Source organism: Manis javanica, chromosome 5 (assembly GCF_040802235.1).
Source record: "Manis javanica isolate MJ-LG chromosome 5, MJ_LKY, whole genome shotgun sequence".
NCBI lineage: Eukaryota > Metazoa > Chordata > Mammalia > Pholidota > Manidae > Manis > Manis javanica.
In genome coordinates this window covers 153,532,563-153,555,061 of record NC_133160.1, presented here as the reverse complement: position 1 = coordinate 153,555,061, position 22,499 = coordinate 153,532,563, and the positions used below count along the sequence as shown (strand labels likewise).

At 33.7% G+C, this 22,499-nt stretch overlaps 1 protein-coding gene across 7 annotated transcripts in view; it reads left to right on the top strand.

Moving 5' to 3' along the window:
* Positions 1-22,499, top strand: part of RBPJ (recombination signal binding protein for immunoglobulin kappa J region) — a 213,963-nt gene that overhangs the window by 158,235 nt on the left and 33,229 nt on the right. For all 7 annotated transcript variants that reach the window (XM_036994716.2, XM_073237761.1, XM_017675904.3 and 4 more), the window contains 2 exons: positions 7,868-7,906; positions 16,218-16,313. In XM_036994716.2, the coding sequence (XP_036850611.1) occupies positions 7,868-7,906; positions 16,218-16,313 (135 nt within the window). The remainder of the gene's footprint in view (positions 1-7,867; positions 7,907-16,217; positions 16,314-22,499) is intronic.

Below are 22,499 nucleotides of genomic sequence, written 5' to 3'. Positions count from 1 at the left end.
TGGTTAATTATATATTTTTGAAGCAGTATAAATATGTAGTTTTGAAGGATTCATTTAAGTTTTATCATATTTGTTAGAGTAAATATCATTTAGTAATTCAGTCTTGAATGAGTTAGTGTTCTAAGTGCTTACTCAGTTTCAAGCACTCTCTTAGGTGTTATATAAGAATCCCATATGGAAGTACTTTTATCTATGTTTTCAGTTGAGTAAACTGAGAGAGAGTTATAAGTAACTTCCAGAAGTTTACATTAAAGCCAGGTTTTGAACTTGAGCACTCTCGCTCCTGTGTCCGTGCAGTCTGGCTGTGTCCTCCATGATTTGCAGGCATGATGAGCTTTGTGTGTGCTCTCCTCAGATGACCTCAGGTGGCACTCTTCACCTCTTGAGCACTGTCTTACGAGGCAGTTCATAAGGTCAAATGAGATGTCTGAAGACGTTCTTGGCATAAACTGAGTTCTTTTCAAAAATTAAACAAATGGTTAAGATTGGAACCTATTTAAAAATACTTTAAGTTGCATTGTAGTTCCCTTTGTGGAAGGAAATACACGCCTTTTCTATGAGGGCATGAATTTCTTTATTTAAATCTGGCATAATTTTTCTAAACTGGTCCCCTACACAGATTATTTTGGTTAAAGCCATAACGTATATGCCTTTCTCTGTTTAAAACCCCTGTATTCTAGACTTGGCATGAGAATGACCTTCAGTTGATGTTTAGGGAATGCAATTTTATTTTGTTATTTACCTAAGCCAAAATTAATTACTAAAGAATAATGGATTCTAGAGCAAAATGGAATTTTGCTGCCCTTCACCATTATCACTAAAAATTTTATATAGGGTGTATATGTTGTTTTGTATATGTACTTGGGGAGAGGTGATGAAAGCATAGATCTCGTTCCTCATTCAAAATTAATGCTACTAGCCTGATAAGCTTTTTATATGCATATATAGGCATGACTGGGAGGTGCCATGTAACCAGCAATCTATTCATAATTACCCATATGGATTTAGAAAAATTCATTAATACAGATTATGCTTTATTGAATATCTTTACATACTTTTTGCACAGTCACAAATTGTCTGCCTATATAATAAATTTCCAGAATTGAAATGGTTAGGAATTCAAAGGAGTTCACATCTTGAATTATAATAGACATTGCCAAAAAAATCTTCCAAAAAGACTGTACAAATTTAAACTCCTAACAGTGCATGAGAGAGTTCCTGTGTCTCCACTTGTACATCAACACTGAGTATTATCAAACTTTAAATCTACAGCAAGTGATTCTTACATAATTATCATAAGAACATAAAAGCTATGTCAGGAAGCTGACCAAAGAGTCTTTTATCACCTCCAGTGAATGTGTTTTGAAAATTTTGTCACCAACAAGTTCTGTGGCAAGCAGGGTTAGGCCAGCAACTTGATCAGGAGATTAGTGCTTCTCTGAGTATAGCCTTTTTTATTCTGATATTATTTCAGTTTACAGAAAAATAGAACATTACAAAGAAGTTCACCCAGATACCTTGCATTAACATTTTATCACATTTGCTTTATCCCTCTATGTAGTCTCTCTCTTTCTCTCCCTCTCTGTCTCTCTCACACACACACACACATATTTATTTTCTCTTAAGAGGTAGACATCATGTCTTTTTCTCCGTAAGAACTACAGTATTTAAAAATAAGGACATAAACTCACATAACTCCTGTACAGTTTTCAAAGCTAAGATATTAAAATTGATATAATTCTGTTCTCTAATGTGGTTTTACTTAGGTTTTGTCAGTTGTCTACATAATGTCTTTTATAGCATAAGTCAATTCTGGAGAGTATGCTGCATTCAGTTTTCATGTGTGTTTAGTAAAGTTTCTTTTCATGTGGGCCAGTTCCTTAGTTTTTTAGGTTTTGTCAGTTGTCTACATAATGTCTTTTATAGCATAAGTCTGTTCTGGAGAGTATGCTGCATTCAGTTTTCATGTGTGTTTAGTAAAGTTTCTTTTCATGTGGGCCAGTTCCTTAGTTTTTTGTCTTTTGTAACCTTGATGCTTTTAAAAGCATAGCTGGGTTATTTTGTTGATTAGTCCACAATTTAGATTTGTTATGTTTCTTCATGTTCAGATACAAGTTCTGCATTTTTGGGCAGTAATACCACAGAAGTGCTATTGTACCCTTTTTAATGCTGCATTTAGGAGGCTGTTTGATGTTAGTTTATTCCATTCAGTCTCTTGATATGTGATATTGGAGTAGTTTGCCCAGCATCTGATCACCTTCACTTGTTGAGGTCATAGATTTTAAGATGCATACTTATATTTCTTATAAATTCTTCATATGCAGTGTTAATGGATGCCAGTGTTCCTGCAGCTCAGATGTACCATCTGTATAGTGAAGTTTAATGACTGTTGCAGATTTAACCTGGGAAATTCCCTCCCTGTATGGATTTTTGGAAAGGCATTCAACCTAACCTGGTGATAATATTGGAGATACTGATAATACTGGAGATACTGAGATGCTGATAATAGGTGGAGATGATGGTCTCAGTCACCTTGTTTGTATCTTTCCACTTACTGCTTCTTACACAAACTGCTGGCAGTCTGTTACAAAGCTAAGTTTGTTGATTTTTTTTTAATTGAAAAAGAAAGGATAGAATAAAAGAACTTTAAAAAATAAGGAAACAGTGCTTTCAAATGTTCTAACTAGTGTATGTAATAGAGGGAGCATGTTTCCTCACTGCTGGAACCAACCACAAGCATGGCATGTCTTTGTAGTCTACCCCATAGGGTATTTGTTCTAATAGAACGATGTTTAATAAATGAGATAGTCTAGGAGAATACATCATGCCTTGATCATCTTTGTTATAGTAGCCAAAGACTTCTAGTTACACCTAGGCATGTTTTGAGCAGTGCTTCTATTAAATGTGGTTCTTAGATTACAGCAGGTTCAAAACCAGAAATTAAAGTAAGACAAAGGATGACCCATCTCGCTCAAAGTTGTGTGACTTAATAGGCTGTTTTCTGCCATGGATAGAGAATGAATAAGCTTTTTGAAAGTATAGATAAATTGCATATTTACTTAACGGTATATTCTCAGTTGGTCAAATATTAATCTCTTCAATCATATTCAGTAGGTACAGTATTTAAGTTTCTAAAATTTTTCCTTTTACAAATTTTATAAATGAACATCTTTGAACATATGTCATTGTTCACTTGTACTGATGGTATGTAAGTTCCATAAGGGCATGGAGTTGTGTCTTTTTAGTTCACTTATGTATACCCATACTTGGTCCTGAATAGGTGAATGAATGGATCTGGAGGGAAGGGACAGAACTTTATGTGTAGCCTTTTCTAATTAGCCTCTTGTGTTTTTTTGTGAGCAAATTGCTAAGCAACTTCCTAGTACCATTTGCTTTGTTTTTTATTTATTACATGTTATCCAAGTAGAATAATAATGTGTATCACTAATTTGTTTCCTTCTCCTGGTAAAATGACTGGTTATGGATCCTTGAGGGTATAAATCATGTTTCATAATTTTTCCTCAATCAAGTGCTGCTTTATTTCACTACTTTAAATCATGGTTCAGAAATCCCAGTGGTTTTGAACTGTATAAAATGTACATACTGTTCACAGCAGATTTGGTTAGTGTGGCTTAATTATGAGTTTGGGTTGTTCATGTTTTCTTTCCTACTTCTTTCCTGCAAATACTGTACCAGTGTTTCTTAATTTATTTTTATCTCATTTCTGCATTAAGCAGTAAATGTGTGAGATACAGTAAAATAGAGGACATTACTTTCAGTTCCACAGACCAAGGGTAGAATTTCCCATATGACTTGAGATCCTTTTTCAGCCAGCTCTGTTTTTAAAATTGAAGTTCCAATGTTGTTACTAGACAATGTTCTATATAGCATCAAATTTTTTGGTTTGTTTAGCGGAGTAATTACTAAATCATTCTGTGTTCAAAAAAACTTTTTGTCTTTTCCCCTCTTTTTTGATTTTTTTTCTCATGTGTAGCATCTGTTAGCTAGAAAAGGTGTTAAGATGGTGAAGTTTTGATAACCTCTATCATATTTGTCCTCAATACATTGGTGGTCATATACTTAACAGACTGATGTAGAAGGAAATGTATCTGTTATGAAAAAAACAATATTGAATCTCCAGTGTGAGTAAAAAAGCGGAAATATAAGTATATGTAGGTTTTTACTTATTTAAAAATTCTAATGAATTGGAGGATATGTGGGAACCTCAATACTGTTTGTCACTAGGAAGTATTATGTTTAATGATTGGTGGCAACTTTTACAAATCCTCACACTTCCAGATATATGAAAATAGAGTTAGCTATAGTAATTGACATTTTCCCCAACTTTTCCTATTTTGAATAAAAGGTCATTATTATCTTAGGAAGAGCAAACTAGTAAAATTAAAGTAAAGTGAATTTTCTGGCTTAAAATTATACTTATGACATAGGTATTTTGGATAATGTAAATTTGGTTGAGCCATAGTGTATTATATGAGCATTACTGTAATGATGGCACATAGAATATTGTGTTTTGTTTGCCAATCCCAGTCTGAGGGAAGAGTATACAGAATAGAACAAGACGGAAAGGACCCCTGGGTTAGAATGTAATCAACTTTGTATAAGCTAACTTTTGCTTGTTACTTAAAAAAAAAAAGCTAGAATCATAACTTTTTCCTTTAAATATATAACAGGACTGGTTATTACATTTAATCAAAACTACATTTTATATAGTGTGCATAAAATTTAAGAAACCTCATGCAAATGAAATACTAACAACTTATAATACCAAAAGGTGAATTGGATAGCAGTAATTCTTTGTTACAATGAGGAATTAACTCAGTATTTCATAAAATTCAAAGTGTCCCTTGGGTACTTAGCATTTAACTTTATTGTGTTGTTCAATACACTATACACCTATTATGGAAAGTATCTTAAGAGTGGTCTAAACTTGTTTGATCTAACTTATTTCTGGTTCAGATGTCATTACAGATCGTGTCAATAGGTACCTTGTTTTTAAAATAAATTGCAAATAAAGATAAAAAATTTTTATCTGCCTATCTCTCTGTGATTCCCTATTGCAAGAGGGAGGGACAGCTTAATCCTTAAGTTATAATCAGCCTCTGAGTAACTGATAGTGACTTGTCATTTTTGCTAAAAAGTGGTTATTTTGGTTGCATAACATAAACATGTCATGAATTTTCTTGACTTACTCATGTTTTAAAATGGACCTTCTTTTTGCAATAGAGAATTCTTAAAATTTGGTATTAGTTGTATATCAGATTAGTGGAAAATGGATCTTATTAAGTGCAGGATATAAAGTACCTTGGAATAACTTGGTATATGTTTTTAGTATGTAGACCTATGCATTTTATTAAATAATTAGAATTTAGTTTGATGGTGACCTTTCAGAATTATGCATTGTAAACCTACTAAATGTGCTTTCATAAATTTTCTCAGAAAACTCATTTTCTTATTCATCCCTCATTCCAGTAAATACAGTAACCATTAGTTGTAATGAAATAAATAGAAATGTGATTTCTTACACATTAAAGCGATGGCACACAATTATTAAGGATACTTTATTAATACTGAACAGGCTATTTAATCTTCCTAACATCTATAAGATTCCTAGCCTTAGGATGGCATCCAGATAGAATGATGCATCATTTTGAAATGCTCTTCAAGCTCAGCAGGCAAACTATTGAGTTATCTTGCTCACACTTTCTGTGGGGGCAGGAGTAATATTGCAAATGCATGCTATGTAATTGCTGTTTTCATCTAATGAGTCATTTCTAAAAAGGAATGTATACAGATATTTTAATCAACAGTTAGCTGTTAATCTAACTTTGAGAGCATTTCAGAGCACTAAGAACAATTTACATTTGGATTTTGAATGCAGCAGATCTCTTATTAGTTATGTAATAAACCTGTGTTAGATCCTGTGTTAGATCTCAAAGGATGCTTGATGATTTGAGTGTTAACGATCTAGTATGAAGGGTGTGAAATGATCCTCATTGAAAAGTTTTATCTGTTTGTTAACTGTCTCTTTAAAATTTTCACCATTTTAATCCCTTAGGTAGATTATAGTCACACCTCACTTTGCTTCTCTTTATAGTGCTTAAACTTGGTTTTTGTAAAATATTCTGTATCTAAACTAGTCAGCTGGTATTTAAATCATTTGCCATAATGGTATATTTAATCATTTTCAAAGGTTTAAAAAGTATTTCCTGTGTAAAAAGATGTAGGAGTAGAATTCTGTCTTTATTCCATAAGTGGAATTCACAGATTAGCCAATAGTTGTGTTTTAAAACATACAGTCTTCATCAGCCTTCCTGTTGTTACTACTCAGAAACTGTGCTTTGTTTCTTGATTTTCAAAATTGAATATCCTGTAGGGTGTAAAGTCAAAGAGAATTAATAATTCTTCTGACAAAAACTTGGATTATTTCCTCATTTTTTTGCTATTTCAGTTAAAGCCATGTTTCAATATCTCAGGGTTAATAAAAATACCAAGGTACTCAATGACAGAATGCCCCTTGCTTATAAATTATGAATTCAGAAGCAATGTCATATAGTATTAAATTACTCAACAAAATCAACTACTTGTATCCTAAGGCTTTTATCATCAAAGTTAATAATTTTGTGGGATATCATGAATACAGTAGAAAAATCTTAAGTCAGTTAGGCTCCACAACCTGTAACTGTGATTATGAATGTAAGTCACTTAACCTGTTTATAATTTCAGTTTTTCTTTAAAAAGAAAATCCTATTGGTCTTTTTTTCTTCAAATGGTGTGACTACACCATTTCTTTCAGAAGACCTCATTTCCTATTTCAGAGGGCTTAATTTCTTATACTTACCTTTATTAATATCACACTTAATTCCCTTATTTAGTTATTTTGGTTTAACCATTTATAAATAAAAAATAGTAATAACTACCACCATTTCTTGAACATTTACTGATTCCCAGACACTGTTCTGTTTTCTGTATATTAATTAACACATTTAATCCCTTCCCAGCAATTCTTTGAGGTAAGTACAATTACTGTGCCTTTTTTAAACATGAGGAAACAGAGGTCTAGATCAAGTAACTTGAGGGTTGCACAGCAGTAAATACCAAGTCTTGGGTTCAAAGTCAGCCAGTCTTACTCTAGAGCCTTTCTCATAAGCTCCATGCTATACTCTGATTCAAGCCTGACACTCTCTTGTCCTTGCTCATGCTCTTCTTTTTGACTTCTCCAAAACATTTCTATAAATGATTCTGTACTAGTCCACTTAACCAAATTTCTTTTTGAAGGGCCATATATTATAAGTTAGTTAAGTAGTCAACATAAAGTTTTAAATCTCAACTCTGCCTGCCGCTTAATTTGTGACTTTGGGCAAATGGTTTTCTGCATCTTTAAAATGGGCCAGTATGTACCTTACAAAATTATTTTATAATGATTAAGGAGTGTATTATATAAAAAATGTATAGCATAGTGTCTGGCACATGATAAACACTTGTGAGCTCTGCACCACCTCTGTACAGAGGATTCTTCCAAATACTAAAGGCTGTGTGAGATTAGTGGTCTTTGGTCTGTTGCTTTTTGTAAGGTGTCTCAAGAAGGTTCCTGCCACTTATCAAATCAGTGTGTTAATCTGCTTAGAGTGGTAAGGCAGGCTTACTTAGGTGTGTTGTTTGTTTAGGAACCATGTTAAAGTTCGTATTTTGTTATTTCTGGACATAGATGTTTACCAGAGGATTTCTCTTTACACTGGTCTTCAGTAGGGTTGAAGTATATAACTCATAAAGGAGATTTCATGGTGCCTAAAAAGTTTACTGTGGTGTGTCATGCAGCCTATTTAATTTTTTTTCTTATTTTTTCCAGAAAATTTGGTGAGCGACCTCCACCAAAACGACTCACTAGGTAAGCATTATGTTAGACAGCCTTTTACCCAAACATTTCATAGAAGTGTTAGAGCCTGTCATTTTAGAAATAAGTGCTGATAAGAAGTTATTCAAATATGGGTATCTAAATCATGAACTTATTTCAACTGCCGTCCCACCCCAACCCCCACCCCGAGAAAAAAACAGGACAAGAGGATATTGTTCAAAGGGGAAATATAACCTTACAATGATTAATCTTGAGTATTATACAGTTAATATAACAAGGGATACAGTGTAAAGATAGCTTTACCCAGTTCCACAATTAACAGTCCAAGAGTTAATGCTAACCCTGCATTGTTATTATCTTTCAAGAAAATTGTATCTATAAACATATGCCTGTTTTTCTTTTTAAAATCTGGCATAATTCTCTACCATTGTTCTGTACCTTTTAACCCCTTTTCCATTGTACATCTTCTACCTGTTCTCTTTAATGTCTCTATAGTTTTCCATTGTCTTCACACTTGTCTTTATTTGGTATTTCTCATTGATGGCCATTGGGTTATTTGCACCTTATTGCAATTATTTAAAAAGTTGTCGCACTCAAAGAATGATGGGGTCATGCCAGAAGGATACACAAAAAGAGCCAGTTTTAAGAGGCTCACTTTTCCCAAATCACAGATGCTTTGATCATCAAAATAAATAATGATAGTAATAGATTAAAACCCATAAAATGAAATGACAGTTTAGAAGGCTAAACTGAGGAGAGGAGATAGCTTTTCCTTACAGAAGAATCATATGTTAAAAAAGTAGAAGGAATGATGGAATTTGGAAATCACACTTTGGTAACCACTACAGTGATAATTGTTTCAGGCAGAAATCATCAGTGAATGCTTAAATGATTGGTTTAAAGTCTGATGAGAAATGAAATGTTTACATAATCTCTAAGCATATACTCACAGAATATGTATTAATTATAAACAAAAAATAGTAACATGCACAGTGAGGAAACCTGGAAGACACCACCTTAATTAGATGATTGTAAATTAACAATACCAGTAATGGACAAATAAACATCATGTGTATCCTGAAAAGGACACAATATTACCATTGTGGTATTCTTGCAAAAACTAAATCTAAGCATGAGAAAACATTAGGTAGACATAAGTGAGGGGCATTCTATTAAAAAAATTGCATTCACTCTTTAGAATTTTTAAGATCATGAGAAACAAACACTAGGAATGCCAGATTAAAGGAGACTAAAAAGACATGACAACTAAATTCATCTAAATCCTGGACCAGGAAAAAAATTTCTTTCATTCCAAAGCCAAAAGAGGCAAACATTTTCTGTAATGGGCCAAGTAATAAGCTTGTTAGCCTTTTGGGGCCACAGTGAGTCTGTTGTGACTTCTCAAGTTTGTTCTTATATCCCCATATGATCAGCCATAGACAGTATGTAAATGAGTGACGTGTCTGTGTTCTAGCTCAACTTTGTTTAGAGAAACTGGTGGCTGTCCTGATTTGGCCTGAGAGCAGTAGTCTTTCAATATTATGTTGTCACTTTGCCCAGGTGGTCCTCCCACACCAAAGGACATTAGTGGGACAACTGGCAATATTTGAATAAAATCTGTAGATAAAAGTATTGTATCATTGATAATTACATTGTGATTGTATAAAAGAATGTCTTTATTTTTAGAAAATATACACTGATATATTTTGGGTAAAGGGGCTTTATGTTCACAATGTGCTTTTAAATGGTTTAAAAACATAATATATAAATGTGGTAAAATGTTAATGCTTGGGAAGTCTGGGGGAAAGGGGTTTGGAATCCTTCGTTCTATTTTTGCAACTTTTATGTAAATCTGAAATCGCTTCAGTAATTACAAAAAATTTTTTTAAAGGCATTATGTAAATATTCCAGATCTAGGTTGGGAAAATATTACTTGTCTCACAGGTCCAAGTAAATATATTTTCAGTTACTTGTTTTTATATATCTTGAAGAAATTCTAAATAGAATTGCTTAATTCATATGTATAGGCATTTTGAAATTTAAAATTTAATAGATAAACATTTTTACTTCACCAGCAGCAGCAATAGGTTAGAGTGACTCCTAAGGATAAAAAATGTTTTGAGGAGTATATTACTTGAATAGGTACCCCTGTAAAAATAGCAATCAATATGATGATAATAAATATCACAAGGAAATTTTCCTTTCCTTTCCTTTCCTTAAATATGTACAATAATAATACAGTTTGGTCCCATCTACTTTATCATGATTTTCAATTTATGCTTTAAGCAGTTACCCAGAAAATTTTAGTAGCTTTTAAGACTTCCACTTCTGACAAACATGGAATAACAGGGACTGGAATTACTCTCCTGCCTGAAACAACTAAAAACCTGGACAAAGTATATAAAATGATTTTCCAGATACTGGATTGCAGGCAAGAAAGGACAGTGATCCTTGAGAGACAGGAGACAAATGAGGTGAGCCCTACGATTGCCCCAGCTTAGTACCTGGGGAGTTTCAGGGCATGGTATAGGCAGGGGGAATCCAGATGAACCCTAGTAAGCCCCTTTTGAGGAGTTAGAGCTGGGAATTTAGGGAGACTAGAGTTTTCCAGGGCAGAGGACTGGAAAAGAAAGAGCTACACAGAATTCTGTCCATCTGCAGAAGGCTCCCTCTAGTCTTCAGCTGAATATTGATGAGCACTACTCAAGTTTGGGGGACCAAAACCAACCTGAAGAGTTAGAGGGAAGAATTCAGTACTCAGCACTACAAATAATGCCTGTTCCCAGTAGCCAGAGTGGAAAAGTCTCGTAATGCCTAGTGCATTAACAATAGAGTACTCAGAAGGATCTTGCTTCAGTAGTGGTGCAAAAGTAGGTATAGATTAAATGCTGCTTTGGTTTCAACAGAATTTAGGAGCAACAGAATTTAGGAGCAAGAATAAAAAGATCAAACTTCGTTCCAGACAACTTAGCTGGGTACCAGAACAAAGCTCAAGAGTGTTTACAGGACTAGAAAAATATCCAGCACGAAGAAAGGTATAATTCATTGTGTCTTCATGTCTGATCAAAATATACCAGTCATATGAAGAAGCAGGAAAATATACATATTGAAAAAAATTAGTCAATTAAAACCAATATAGAAATGATACAAATGAGAATTAGGTAAAGACATTAAAAAATTATATTTGTCTTCTGTATGTTCAAGATACTATGATCAGAAGTTTGTAAAAAACATTTTCTTTGAAGGGTTAGATGGTAAATAGTTTTAGTCTTCTAGGCTCATACAGCCTCTGTTATAAGTACACTGTTGTAACACAAAAGCAGTCATAGGTAATGTGTAAACCAGTGGATATGTCTGTATATTGGAGTAAAGCTTTATTTCTAAAAGAGGCAGTAGGTCAGATTTGGTGAAAGATCATAGTGAACTATAGTTTATGTTCAAGTGGACTAATATACATGTAATTGGAGTCACTGAAGGGGAGGGTATGACTAAAAATAGATGAAGAAATAACAGCTGAAAGTTGACTAAATTTGGAGAAAACTATAAAACCATGGTTCAAAGAAACTAAGTGAAGCCCAAGTGTAAATACTGAAGCACATGATGAAATTGGTTAAGGTCAGTGATAAAAAGAAAATGTTAAAAGCAACAGAGAAAACAGATAATTTATGTACAGTGGCGCAAAGATAGATAAGGGTGATAGGTTTTTCATCTGAAAACTTTTCAGGGAGAAGACAATAGAGCAAGTGCTTCAAAGTACTCAGGTGGGGGAAAATATGCAACCTAGAATTCTGTACCCAGCAGAAGCAAATTAAGACCTTCTTAGATATGGAAGACTGAAAGAGAACCAAAAACAGGCCTGAGCTACAAGAAATGTTAAATCTTTCAGGCAGAAGAACAGTCATACCAAATAGAAATCTGATTCTGTACAAGTTATCAAGAATGAGAAAGGTGACATCACTATAGAATCTGCAGATATTTGGATGACAAGCAAATACTATAAATCATGTTCTGCCAATAAATTCAACAACTTTTGAAGCAATTCACAAATTCCTTGAAACTAGCAAACATACTAGTGCATACTCAAGAAGAAACATGTATAAGCTGAATAGGCCAATATCTGAAAAAACTGAATTTGTAATTATAAACTTTACCATGAGGAAAACTACAGGCTTAGGTGATTTCACTGTTGAATTCTATCAAAAGCTTAAGAAACAAATCATGCCAGTTCTATATACACTCTTCCAGAAAATTGGAGAGCAGGACAATGCTTTCTAGTTCATTGTAACGGCAGCATTGCTGTTACCAAAAGCGGACAAAGATGTTACAAGAAAATAAAACTATCAACACCCCTTATGAACATAGATGCAAAAAGTTTTAACAAACATTCAAAATGAATCCAACAATATATTAAAGGGATAATACATCATGACTTAATGAGATTTATCTCAAAAATGGAAATCAGTCAACATAATTCAATATATTAACAGAAGAAAATAGTTCATTCTTGATCAGAATTCTCATCAAACTTGCAATAGAAAAGAATTTCCTCAAAAGGGTACCTAAAAAAACTACTTTTAACATTATACTTAGTTATGAAAGACTTAAATTTTCCCTCAAGATCAGGAACAATGCAGGGTGTCCACTCTCACCACTTCCATTTAATATTGTTCTTGGGGTTCTTAGTACAGTACAGTAACTACAGTCAGACCAGAAACTAGTAAAGTAAGGCCAGAAGAAATGAAAGGCATCCAGTTTGGAAAGAAAGAAGTAAAACTGCGTGCCAAAGCAAAACAGAATGGACAAAACAATAGTCCACTCATAGATACTGAGAATGGACTAGTGGTTACCATGGCAGAGGGGTTGAGGTGAGTGGGTGGGGAGGGTGAGGGGATAAAGAGGCACAACAATTCTCAATCATAATATAAGTTGGTTAGGGGAATAGTAGTACAGCATGGAGAATATAGTCAGTGATTCTGTAACATCTTTCTGTGTTGACAGTAATGGCACTAGAGGGGATAAGGATTTAATAATACGAGTGACTGTTGAACCACTGTGTTGTGTACTTGAAACCAATATAAGATTGTATATCAATAATACTTCAATTTAAAAAAAAAGGAAACTGTTTGCAGACATCATGATCATCTATGTAGAAGACCCTATGGAATTTTTTTTTACAGCTACCAGAACTGATAAGTGAGATTTAGCAAGATAGTAGGATACATAATTGCCATACAAAATATACAAAAATGAATTGTACTTTTTATACTAATAATGAAATTGAAATTTAAAAATACCATTTGCAGTAGCTTAAAAAATTTGTAATTCTTAGGGAAAAATCCGACCCAAGATGTGCAAAAACTGTACACTGAAAACTACAAAACATTGCTAAGAGAGCTTGAATGTTAAAACAGTTTGTATAAAACAAAATTGGGGTGTAAAATCAATTACCAATACTATGATGAAAATCTAATTTTAAGCCCAAAGTTAAGAATAAGGAAGCTTTCCTGTTGATAATATAGCAAAGTTAGGTCCCATCTGGCTGTTTTGATCTTATTTTCCTATTTCTCCTTTAAAGAGTTTTCCCCGTTAGGAGCAAACCTTAGTGTCTTTTATTTGATCAAAAATATTTTTAAAGGAATTTTATAGTTTTCATTGGGGTATATAAGGGGTGGGGAGTTTAATTCAGAGAGGATTTCTTGTACTTAAAAAAAAATCTTCTAAACCTACGCTCATATTCTTACCCCATCTTCCAAATTAAGCAATATTGAAAAAGTAGCTTATTATTTAGAGGATGATCTTTTGAATATTGTTCAAAGTATAATTCCAGATACACAGTTTAAATTTTTGATTAAGGATGCTTAACACTGTGTACTTTTTAATGTTACTGTGGATTTATTATTTTTTTAATTTTATATTCTTTCAGATATATATAGATAGATAGTTATTAACACTATGTACTATTTGGTGTTACTGTGGATTCTTTTTTTTTTTTTAATTTTATATTCTTTCAGAGAGATGGATGGAGGGAGGGAGGGAGGGAGGGAGGGAGGGAGGGAGGGAGTAGGAAATAAGTATTAACTCTCAAGGCCATCCTTCTCTCTTGAAATATAGTCCTTAATGTGGTTCATGGGTATAACTGAGGACTCAAAAACCAAAAAGAATAATCAGACCTTTTACTAATGGAGAGAAGCAGTTGTTCTTTTATTGTAGAGGCTTCTTATTTTGTCATTTAGATCCTGGTGTCATCAATGAAAATATTAGTTGCAGTGCGATTAGGTGTCAGTCTCAAGAAATGCTGAACAGATCAAAGTGGGTGTGCCCACACTTTATGTAAGAATACATCTGAGCTCTGAAGTTATGACTGCAGCAGGATGTAACACATGCCTTACAAAACATGGGTGCCACTCAACGTAAAACCCTGTTGCACTACAATACATTGTACTACAATAACACATTGTACCTCATTGTATTTACCCTGTTGTTAATAATCAAAACCTTAGAACTGGAGTCTTGAAGGCTTGTATTATAAGCAACCTTCAGAGCCCTGTGGTCCTAACTTTCTTGCCCTCTACAATACTTCAAATGGGTATCTGCTAACTTGTGCTTTTACGCTTTTCCTTAAATTCTTTAGTATCAGTGGATTTTCTTCATTAGGTTCATTTCTGTAAGGTTTCCTATAATTGTTGGAACTGTTTTATGTTACCTTTCCTCTATCACTTGGAGTAGCACTTTTATTTGAAGCTCCATTTACTGCCCTGGTCAGAATGAAAAAACACAGTATCTTGAAGCTCTTTCTTGTATTGTTTTGGAGGTTGCTCCAGAGTAATTAATGACACCCTAAGATGCCAGTTAAGAATTAGCCTCCATATGTTTTCTACTTCACCATTGGTTATATTTATTTTGTAAGTATTTGTGTATTAATTTTGGGATTCTGTTGACTTTAAGTAAGCCCCTATTTTTTTTTAATCTCCTTTCTAGCCATAGCATGCAATTTTGAAAAGCATTTTACCAGTGCCTGATAAGAAATTTAAAACAATGTATTCTCCTTGTCTACTCTGGATTATAGCTGCAGTTGCTGTTTACTCTGCCTGTTTATGATTTATCCCCTTTATTTTGTGATGAGATCCATCCATTGTTTTTTATTGATTTAGGTTAAATTAATGTCTGTTTACATCTTTTTTAGAAAATTTGTTGGATCCCAGTGTTCCCTTCCTTGCCTTGTAGCTAGGTTTTCTTTCAGTCAGTAAGGCTGTCATCTGGATTATTTCATTTAATCCTCACAGCCACTCTGTGTTAGGTCAGCATTATAATGTTATAATCAGATATGGAAATCAATGCTGAATGAGGTTAAATGATATGTACCAGACTACTTACTTTTTAAGTGCTGCAAGTCTAGAATTCCCCACATTTAATAACTTACTACTATTATATGGCTATCCTCTTGCACATTTGTCTTATATTTATAATGTAAAATAGCATTTATTAAAAGTGCTTTGTGATGATTCTTTGAAGCACCTTTGCTTTAATTTTATAATGCATAAAACACCTCTAGAATTGGGTTTTGTAGATGCAGAATTACGAAAGTGTGATCTGTATAGATAGACCTCGTGTTTTCTAGTATTGCTTAGCAAAATAATTGAATGAATATATTTAAGACATTGAACTTTTTATAGAGCATTTGTATAATAAATAGGTAGTTGAAGTAGTTTGTACTTGAAAGAATTAACATTATTTTTTTTTTCCAAAATCTAATTTAGTTTTTTTACTAATTTGAAATAAGTCTTTATTAAATTTTGTTATGTATTTGGTAACATCCTTTAGGGTAATTATTTGTATATGAATGATAGCCCTTTCTTAGTCCTCATGTAAGGTTGATATTTTAGCAACGTGTAATAATAAATTTGTATGATGCGGTTATTTGTTTGGCATTATCAGTAGAAAACATTCATCCTAATACCTGGGTGACAGGGACCTGGTGGTGGTAGTGAATTAGGTTATGAAATACAAAAGTACTGCAAACCATTAATTTGATAGTTAAAGAACAACTTAGCAATGTGCATAGTAATTTTGGTTGTTTTAGAAGTTGTGATTGTGGTTTAATTGAGCTATATCATTAATTCCAAGAATGAGGACAGTTTCTTTTTTGGAAGGACAGAGTTGAAGATGAGCTATATTTATTGCCTCATTGTATAATATTCTTTAAATTTAGTTCATGAGTTTGTTTTGCTTTATTTTCATTTTATATTTGCTTTTTTAAAAAAGATGAAGTGTTTTTCTCATTACACAGCTTAGGGATATTCTAGGTCTCACCACATAATAATATAATATCTATAATTTATTTTAGGGAAGCTATGAGAAATTATTTAAAAGAGCGAGGGGATCAAACAGTACTTATCCTGCATGCAAAAGTTGCACAGAAATCATATGGAAATGAAAAAAGGTAAGATTATTGTTTTTCTGGTAGTGTTTGTAGCTATCATGAATTTCAAATGATTGTATTTGTGCAAGAAGAGGATGGTTTTTGTTCTGAATTAATTTGCAAGTACAAAACGAAAAATGGGATTTGCCTTTATTGAAGGGGAGAAACAAGATGAATTGTGGTGTATATAGTAAAGGTTGTCTGGCTAAATTACTAATTTCACAAAATAAAATAATCCACAATTTTTAGTTTGGGCTGCGTCTTACTCCCCAAGTGTGATATTTTAGCTCTTCAAAAAGTAGCTTTCCTTTTGGTGGAAAATGTATTTTTATAAACAAATGTGAACCCAGAAGTACCATTTTAAAAAGGAAAAGGCTAAACAGTCCCCTGAATTAATGACTGTAAAGAAAAGAGCTCCAAGCCTTCTCTACTTTGACTCCGTGCTTATTCAGATTCAGAAAACACAGCAAAACTGAGTGAGTACTCTCATCCTACATCAGTGTGGACAGGACAGAAGTAACCTGTAAATCAGATTAACCGCAGTGAAATTACAGCAAAGTGAGCTTTAGTATTTGTCACAGGATCTTAGAAATTTCAGCATTTTTGGTATATAATTATGGACTTCTGTTGTTTGTTTTTTTCACTTGATTCCTGGAATTTTATTGCTTATAGTTTCTCTAGTCTTTATCTTTCAAACCACATTTTTGAGTTAAGCATTTCATGGACAAAGGCTGTTTCTAGGGGAAGATGAAACATGATTGGAATTAGCTAGTAAGGTGTACTAAACTGAAGTAGGAAAAGGAATGAAAACTCAGGTTTCAGTGTTGGGTTGGAAGGAATTAGTAGAATCTTAGAGTTTGTGAGATAAAGGAAACATAGTGTGTGGATAAGAGAAGGAAAATTTGGGTATATAACTAAATTAATTTGCATGTAGAAGGAAAGTAAGAATTCTCTTTCTCAAAGTCCTCTAAATCTGAGCTGAATAGAAGATGAAGCTCTTTAATAATTTTATCCTCAAAGAGGATGAACAAGTGAAAACAATATTTAGGACTCATACAGCCAAGTATTCTTTTTGATTGTCTTTCAAGTTTATCAAATTTCTAATTATTTTACTTTATTAATAGAAATCATCTAATTCAGAGGTGAATATGGGAAGAAGATATCTATAGTTTGAGACACATAAACTAAATCAAGATAGTGCCTCTTTTTTCATGAAGTTGATACTGGAAATTCAGTTTTGTTTTGTTTTTTCAATAATGAAATTGACTGGATGTACATAGCAGATGCAGCAGATCATCCATCTTTTCTAAGCAAAACACAGCAAGTCAACACCCTCATTACTTGAGATGAGTCTAAAAGCCAGCCTTGTATCTCAAAATGAATTTGAAGAAGTTTCCCTTTATTCAGTCCCAATAATAAGCCAGACATTGTTCTGCAGATGCCTTGCATATGTTATAAAAAGTTAATCCTAAAGGAGACATGTTATAAAATCCATTCTGTGAGTAAAGAAATAAAGATAAAAAACTTTAAACATGCCCAGGTTCACTTTAGTTAGGAATCGATGAAGTCAAGTTCAGAACTCCTAGCCTGTAATTCAATTTTCTTACTCTCTTTCTTGCCCTTATTCTTGTAGCCTTCCATTTTTGTTTGGTGTATTTGAGTGTTTGGTCATCAATAGCTGGCCTCGAAGACAGAGGAGGTAAAGAACACAAACTTTGTCAACGTAACTTTGCCTGGGATTATCCCTTTTACATTGGCTGAGTAAGACCAGGCTTGATCTGAAGGCAGTGTGAATTTACATGGAGTCATTGGATCACCGCCAACCTGGGCAGTGTTGCTTTTCCTTCTCTGGATTTCTGAAGATGGATTTTAGTACAATTGAATTCATGCTTTATTTCTGATGACCTCTTAGGTGCCAGGTATTATAGGAAAGGATTTTACTGGTAGTCGAAAAGTTACTGTATCACTTCATACTGTGGTGTGAGACCCAGTGAGGATAACAGGGCAGAGCTACTCAAAAAACTACATCCAAGTCCAGATAAGGTTCCAGTTTGTCACTGTTAAAAATACATGAGTACAAAGCTATTGTGGTTTATCAAGTTAAAGGGTGATTTAATGGTTATCTTTTACTGTGGTTGCATTTTTCTCCAATTTCTTTCTATTATTTGGATATGACTTGGACCATCTAAAATACCAGTCAGAAAAAAGTTTGAAGAATCTAAGCCTCCAAAGAATGAAGAAAAAATGATGAAAAGGCCAGAGTAACTATTTTTCTGTATTTTTACAAATTTATGTTATTAAAATTTCTAGAGAGACATGAATTGTTTTACAATAAAGGTAGAAACCTGTTAAGATTACTAAATTTTTAAAAAGTATTAGTAGTAAGAGACTGTTCAGTACAGACCAGCCTCCTAGAGGGCTAGTGCGGCTTCTTTTGAAGGGGTCTGTCCCTTACTCATTAGTGGAGTGCGTAGGAGAAAGAGGAAGGTATGCCTTCTTTCATGATCCAGATTCAGGCCTTTCTGAAAAGCTGCTAAGGCATAAGGCGTGAGGTAACCTGGGGACATGACCACAGTTCTCTCGGCATGTAAAATAACTCCAGTGAATGATGTGACAAATACTTGGTCAGGAAATTTTATCCTATAATTTAAAATTTTCTTGATACTAACTTTTATGCCCAATAATGAATATTTATTTGCTTATTAGCACATCCCCTGTATCCCATTTATGTTAGTGGTTAGTTTTTCATTAAAGAAGATCTTTCCAGATTAAAAATAAACTTTTAAAAAGATTATCTTTGTCTGGAGGAAAATTTCAATTAAATATATAAAAATTCCATTTGACATACTATCTTTCCTTCAACGTTGTAAGGGAGGTAATTTTAAGCAGTATTGAAGGTGTTAGCAATGCCATTTAGACAATTAGACTATGATTCTGGCATCATACTGAGAATGTGTGTTAATTGAGGTAATTGTGGTGTGCAAAAAATTCCCAATTTACTGCTTTTGAATTGAATAATCATCAGAGTAATGATACTGAAGTTAGATAAAATGATGTGTTTGGGTTTTGTCTAAAATAACTTATATATTGGGCTGACTATAGAGGCTTCTTTGAATCTGTAATGTATTTTCTAGACTTCATCTCATGATTTGAGGAAAAAGTTGTTGAATCATTCTCTGAGAATAAAGACTGAACTGGAAATGATTAAAATCATAAATATGTGCATATTGCCACCAAGTGGCAGAAAAAAAGTATTGTCTCTCATAGTTGCTTAGATGTAGTTGCTGGGAAAGATTAGAAAATAAAGGAACATTGTTTCATAGCACATCCTTTTATAGCAACTTAAATTCTATAAACTGGGCACTGAGTGGTATGTATTTACCAAATGTCCAAATTGAAAAAAAATCATTGATTTCACACACCATTATAAAAATGTATTTTAACTTTTGTTAATTAGGTGGCCTTTTTTTTCTTATCCCTACTCCATTTACTTTCCTTTCTTATGTCTATATGCTTACTTTTTTTGTATGTAGTCTTTAATTATATTACCACTGAAATCTGTGGAAATGAAAATTTGACTCATTAGCAGTTTTGTAGGGGGTGACAGTATCGGTGTATTTAAAATATGATTTCATCATCAGTGGAAATAATCTAAATGTCAGATTATATTAAATTTGCTGTTTTCTCACATCACAACTTTTTTGAATTAAAAGTTGGTAAAAAAAAAAAAAAAACAAGGCTGGCTCAGAAGCAGTTGAGTTACTTTTCTTACTTAATAGATGATTGAAGTACATTTTGAATATGAAACCTTTGTCAGTGTTTTGAATGATAAAGAATTTCTTGCCAACCTGTCTAATTTTATACCGTGCTAGTTTCATGCCATTTTATCATAGTACTCTTGAGAAAATCTGCTCTGCTCAGTTTTTATAGTTTTAGTCCTCTTTGTGTTTTTTTCAGATGTGAAGTAAAAATATCTTTTATAATAACTTGTTGAGATTTGATTACTACAATTGGTGTACTACAATAAAGCATAGCTCTTAAAATTTTATAGCTAGTATACCAATTTGCTATAGTCTTAACATCACTATTCAATAAACTCTAATGGGAGACAAGTTTCCAAAATTGATGCCTTCTCAACCTCCTGATAGAGTGCCAGCTTAGGTATTTGAGTCTGTGCCATGGTAAGCATTGGGTGGCTCCCAGCATTAGAGGCCAGAAAGATCCCTGGTGTAGAATGGAACAGAGCCAACTCCAGAACTGGCCCGCCCAATCCAGGCATCCCTCCAAATTTGTAGTGCTCTGGAGCTGGTCCCACTACCTCGGCTGTGACCTCTATGTCCATGGCCACAGTGAAAGCTGCTCTGATTCCTTTCCATTGGTTTAGATAAACAGAAGACTCCAGAGGCTTCTCAGCTTGAACTGTAGGGCCTGCTTGGTCTACTTGCCCATTACCTCTTCATCTCCTAGTGTTCTGTCTTCCTCCTCTACTTGGCCACACTGGTTTGTTGTTTCCCTGCTGACTGTTGTAGGCCTTCCTACTTTGGAGCCTTTGTACCTGCTCTTCCCTCTGCTGAAATGCTCTTCCCCAGATACCCAGGGCTTTAGGGAGCTTTCCCTGGCCACCTGGATCTTCTTCATTATAAATACCTCCTTCCCTGCTCTATTTTTTTTATCTCAGGGCTTATCACCAGCTAATAGGATATATGTTATTTTACTATTTTTAATTGTCTTTGTCTCCTATTGGAGTATGAGTTCCATCAGATCAGGAATTTTTGTCCTTTATTTTTTTTTAATTGCTCCTGTATTTCCAGTGCCTGGTATAGACTAGAGATATAGTAAATAATTTGTTAAATTAATGAATATTAAATAAACCCATTTCACTTCTTGTAAATTAATGTAAATTCCCTCTAAAGTATCTTCAGTTAGAATTGAAGAAAAAGAAGTGCTGTCATATATTTTGATTCTGTTTAATCAATATTATAGTAGGTGCAGAGGGGGAAGCATACAGGAAGTAGACACTATCTTTGGGCAAACCTGAGAGCCAAATCCAGCCTGGTAGTGTAAGTGTGTACAGTTTCTATTTAAGTCTGCACATTCTTGGCCTACAAAGTGTTGAAGTGCATAAATTGGTTGCCAAATTTTAAAATTAGGAATTTCATCTAAAATTTAATTTCATGCATCTGTGGAATGATAAGAGGATGTGGACTGACCCTAGGCCTACACGATTGTAGTTGTCAAAGTGAGTGAGTGGGTGTGTATGCATAGGCTTGCCATTCCCCTTTGTTTCCTTATCATCAGAGGCACACACCAGTGGCTGATTAGCATGCTATTTAAGCTCCTTTTTCTTACAGTGTGCTTAAAGGAATTAAGAAAATTTTTCCTATACTCATGACTAAACAAAAAGTAGGAATTATCATGAGGGCTGTACATTTCAAGAAAGAAGAGAAGGAACCTACTTCTTTGGATAATTAAATATTCCTTCTTATTTGTTCTATACCTGGTTCATTCAATTATATTACTTACCTGGGTACTATATGAGTTTATTTAGCTACTATATGAGTAGGTATTTGAGTTTTCAGGCCCCTTGATGAGACATGGTGTAAAGATTTTATAGATTGATGGTCTGAACTATGTAAAATATGGGGCTTGAGCTAGGCTTTGAAATAGATACTTTTTAATTGCTTAGAGAAAATTATAAGAACTCTATTCTAAGTAGAAAGAATTTGTGAGTGCCGGTTTTTGGCAACTAGCAAAAGAAACCTTTTGGTAGTCTGTGAGTTGAAAGGATACATACAGTGTATTCTTTCAGTCATACACATTCACCAGGGGTTTAGGGTGCAAGATAACTAAAAGCACAGCGATACATTCTTTTAGTTTTTCTACTTAGTTTCATTAATATTTTGAAAGTTTCTACAATGGGCATTGCCCTAATTCTGTTTTCCAGGTTAATTACCAGATACAGTTAAGTGTAATAGTCATAACAGTAAACTCATTAATAATACATCATTTTGAGTATACCTTAATCAGTAATTGCAGATTCTGTGGTAGTAGTATATCATGTTCGGTAACATGTTAGAGTACATTGGATTTGTTGAACTCCCACTAGTTCAGAACTCTGAGCTACATGAAAATTTAAAGGGAGGTTCCCTTCTATAAAATGTGACTAGTGTAATTGAATGCATAGCTTCAATATAGGTGAACCTTACC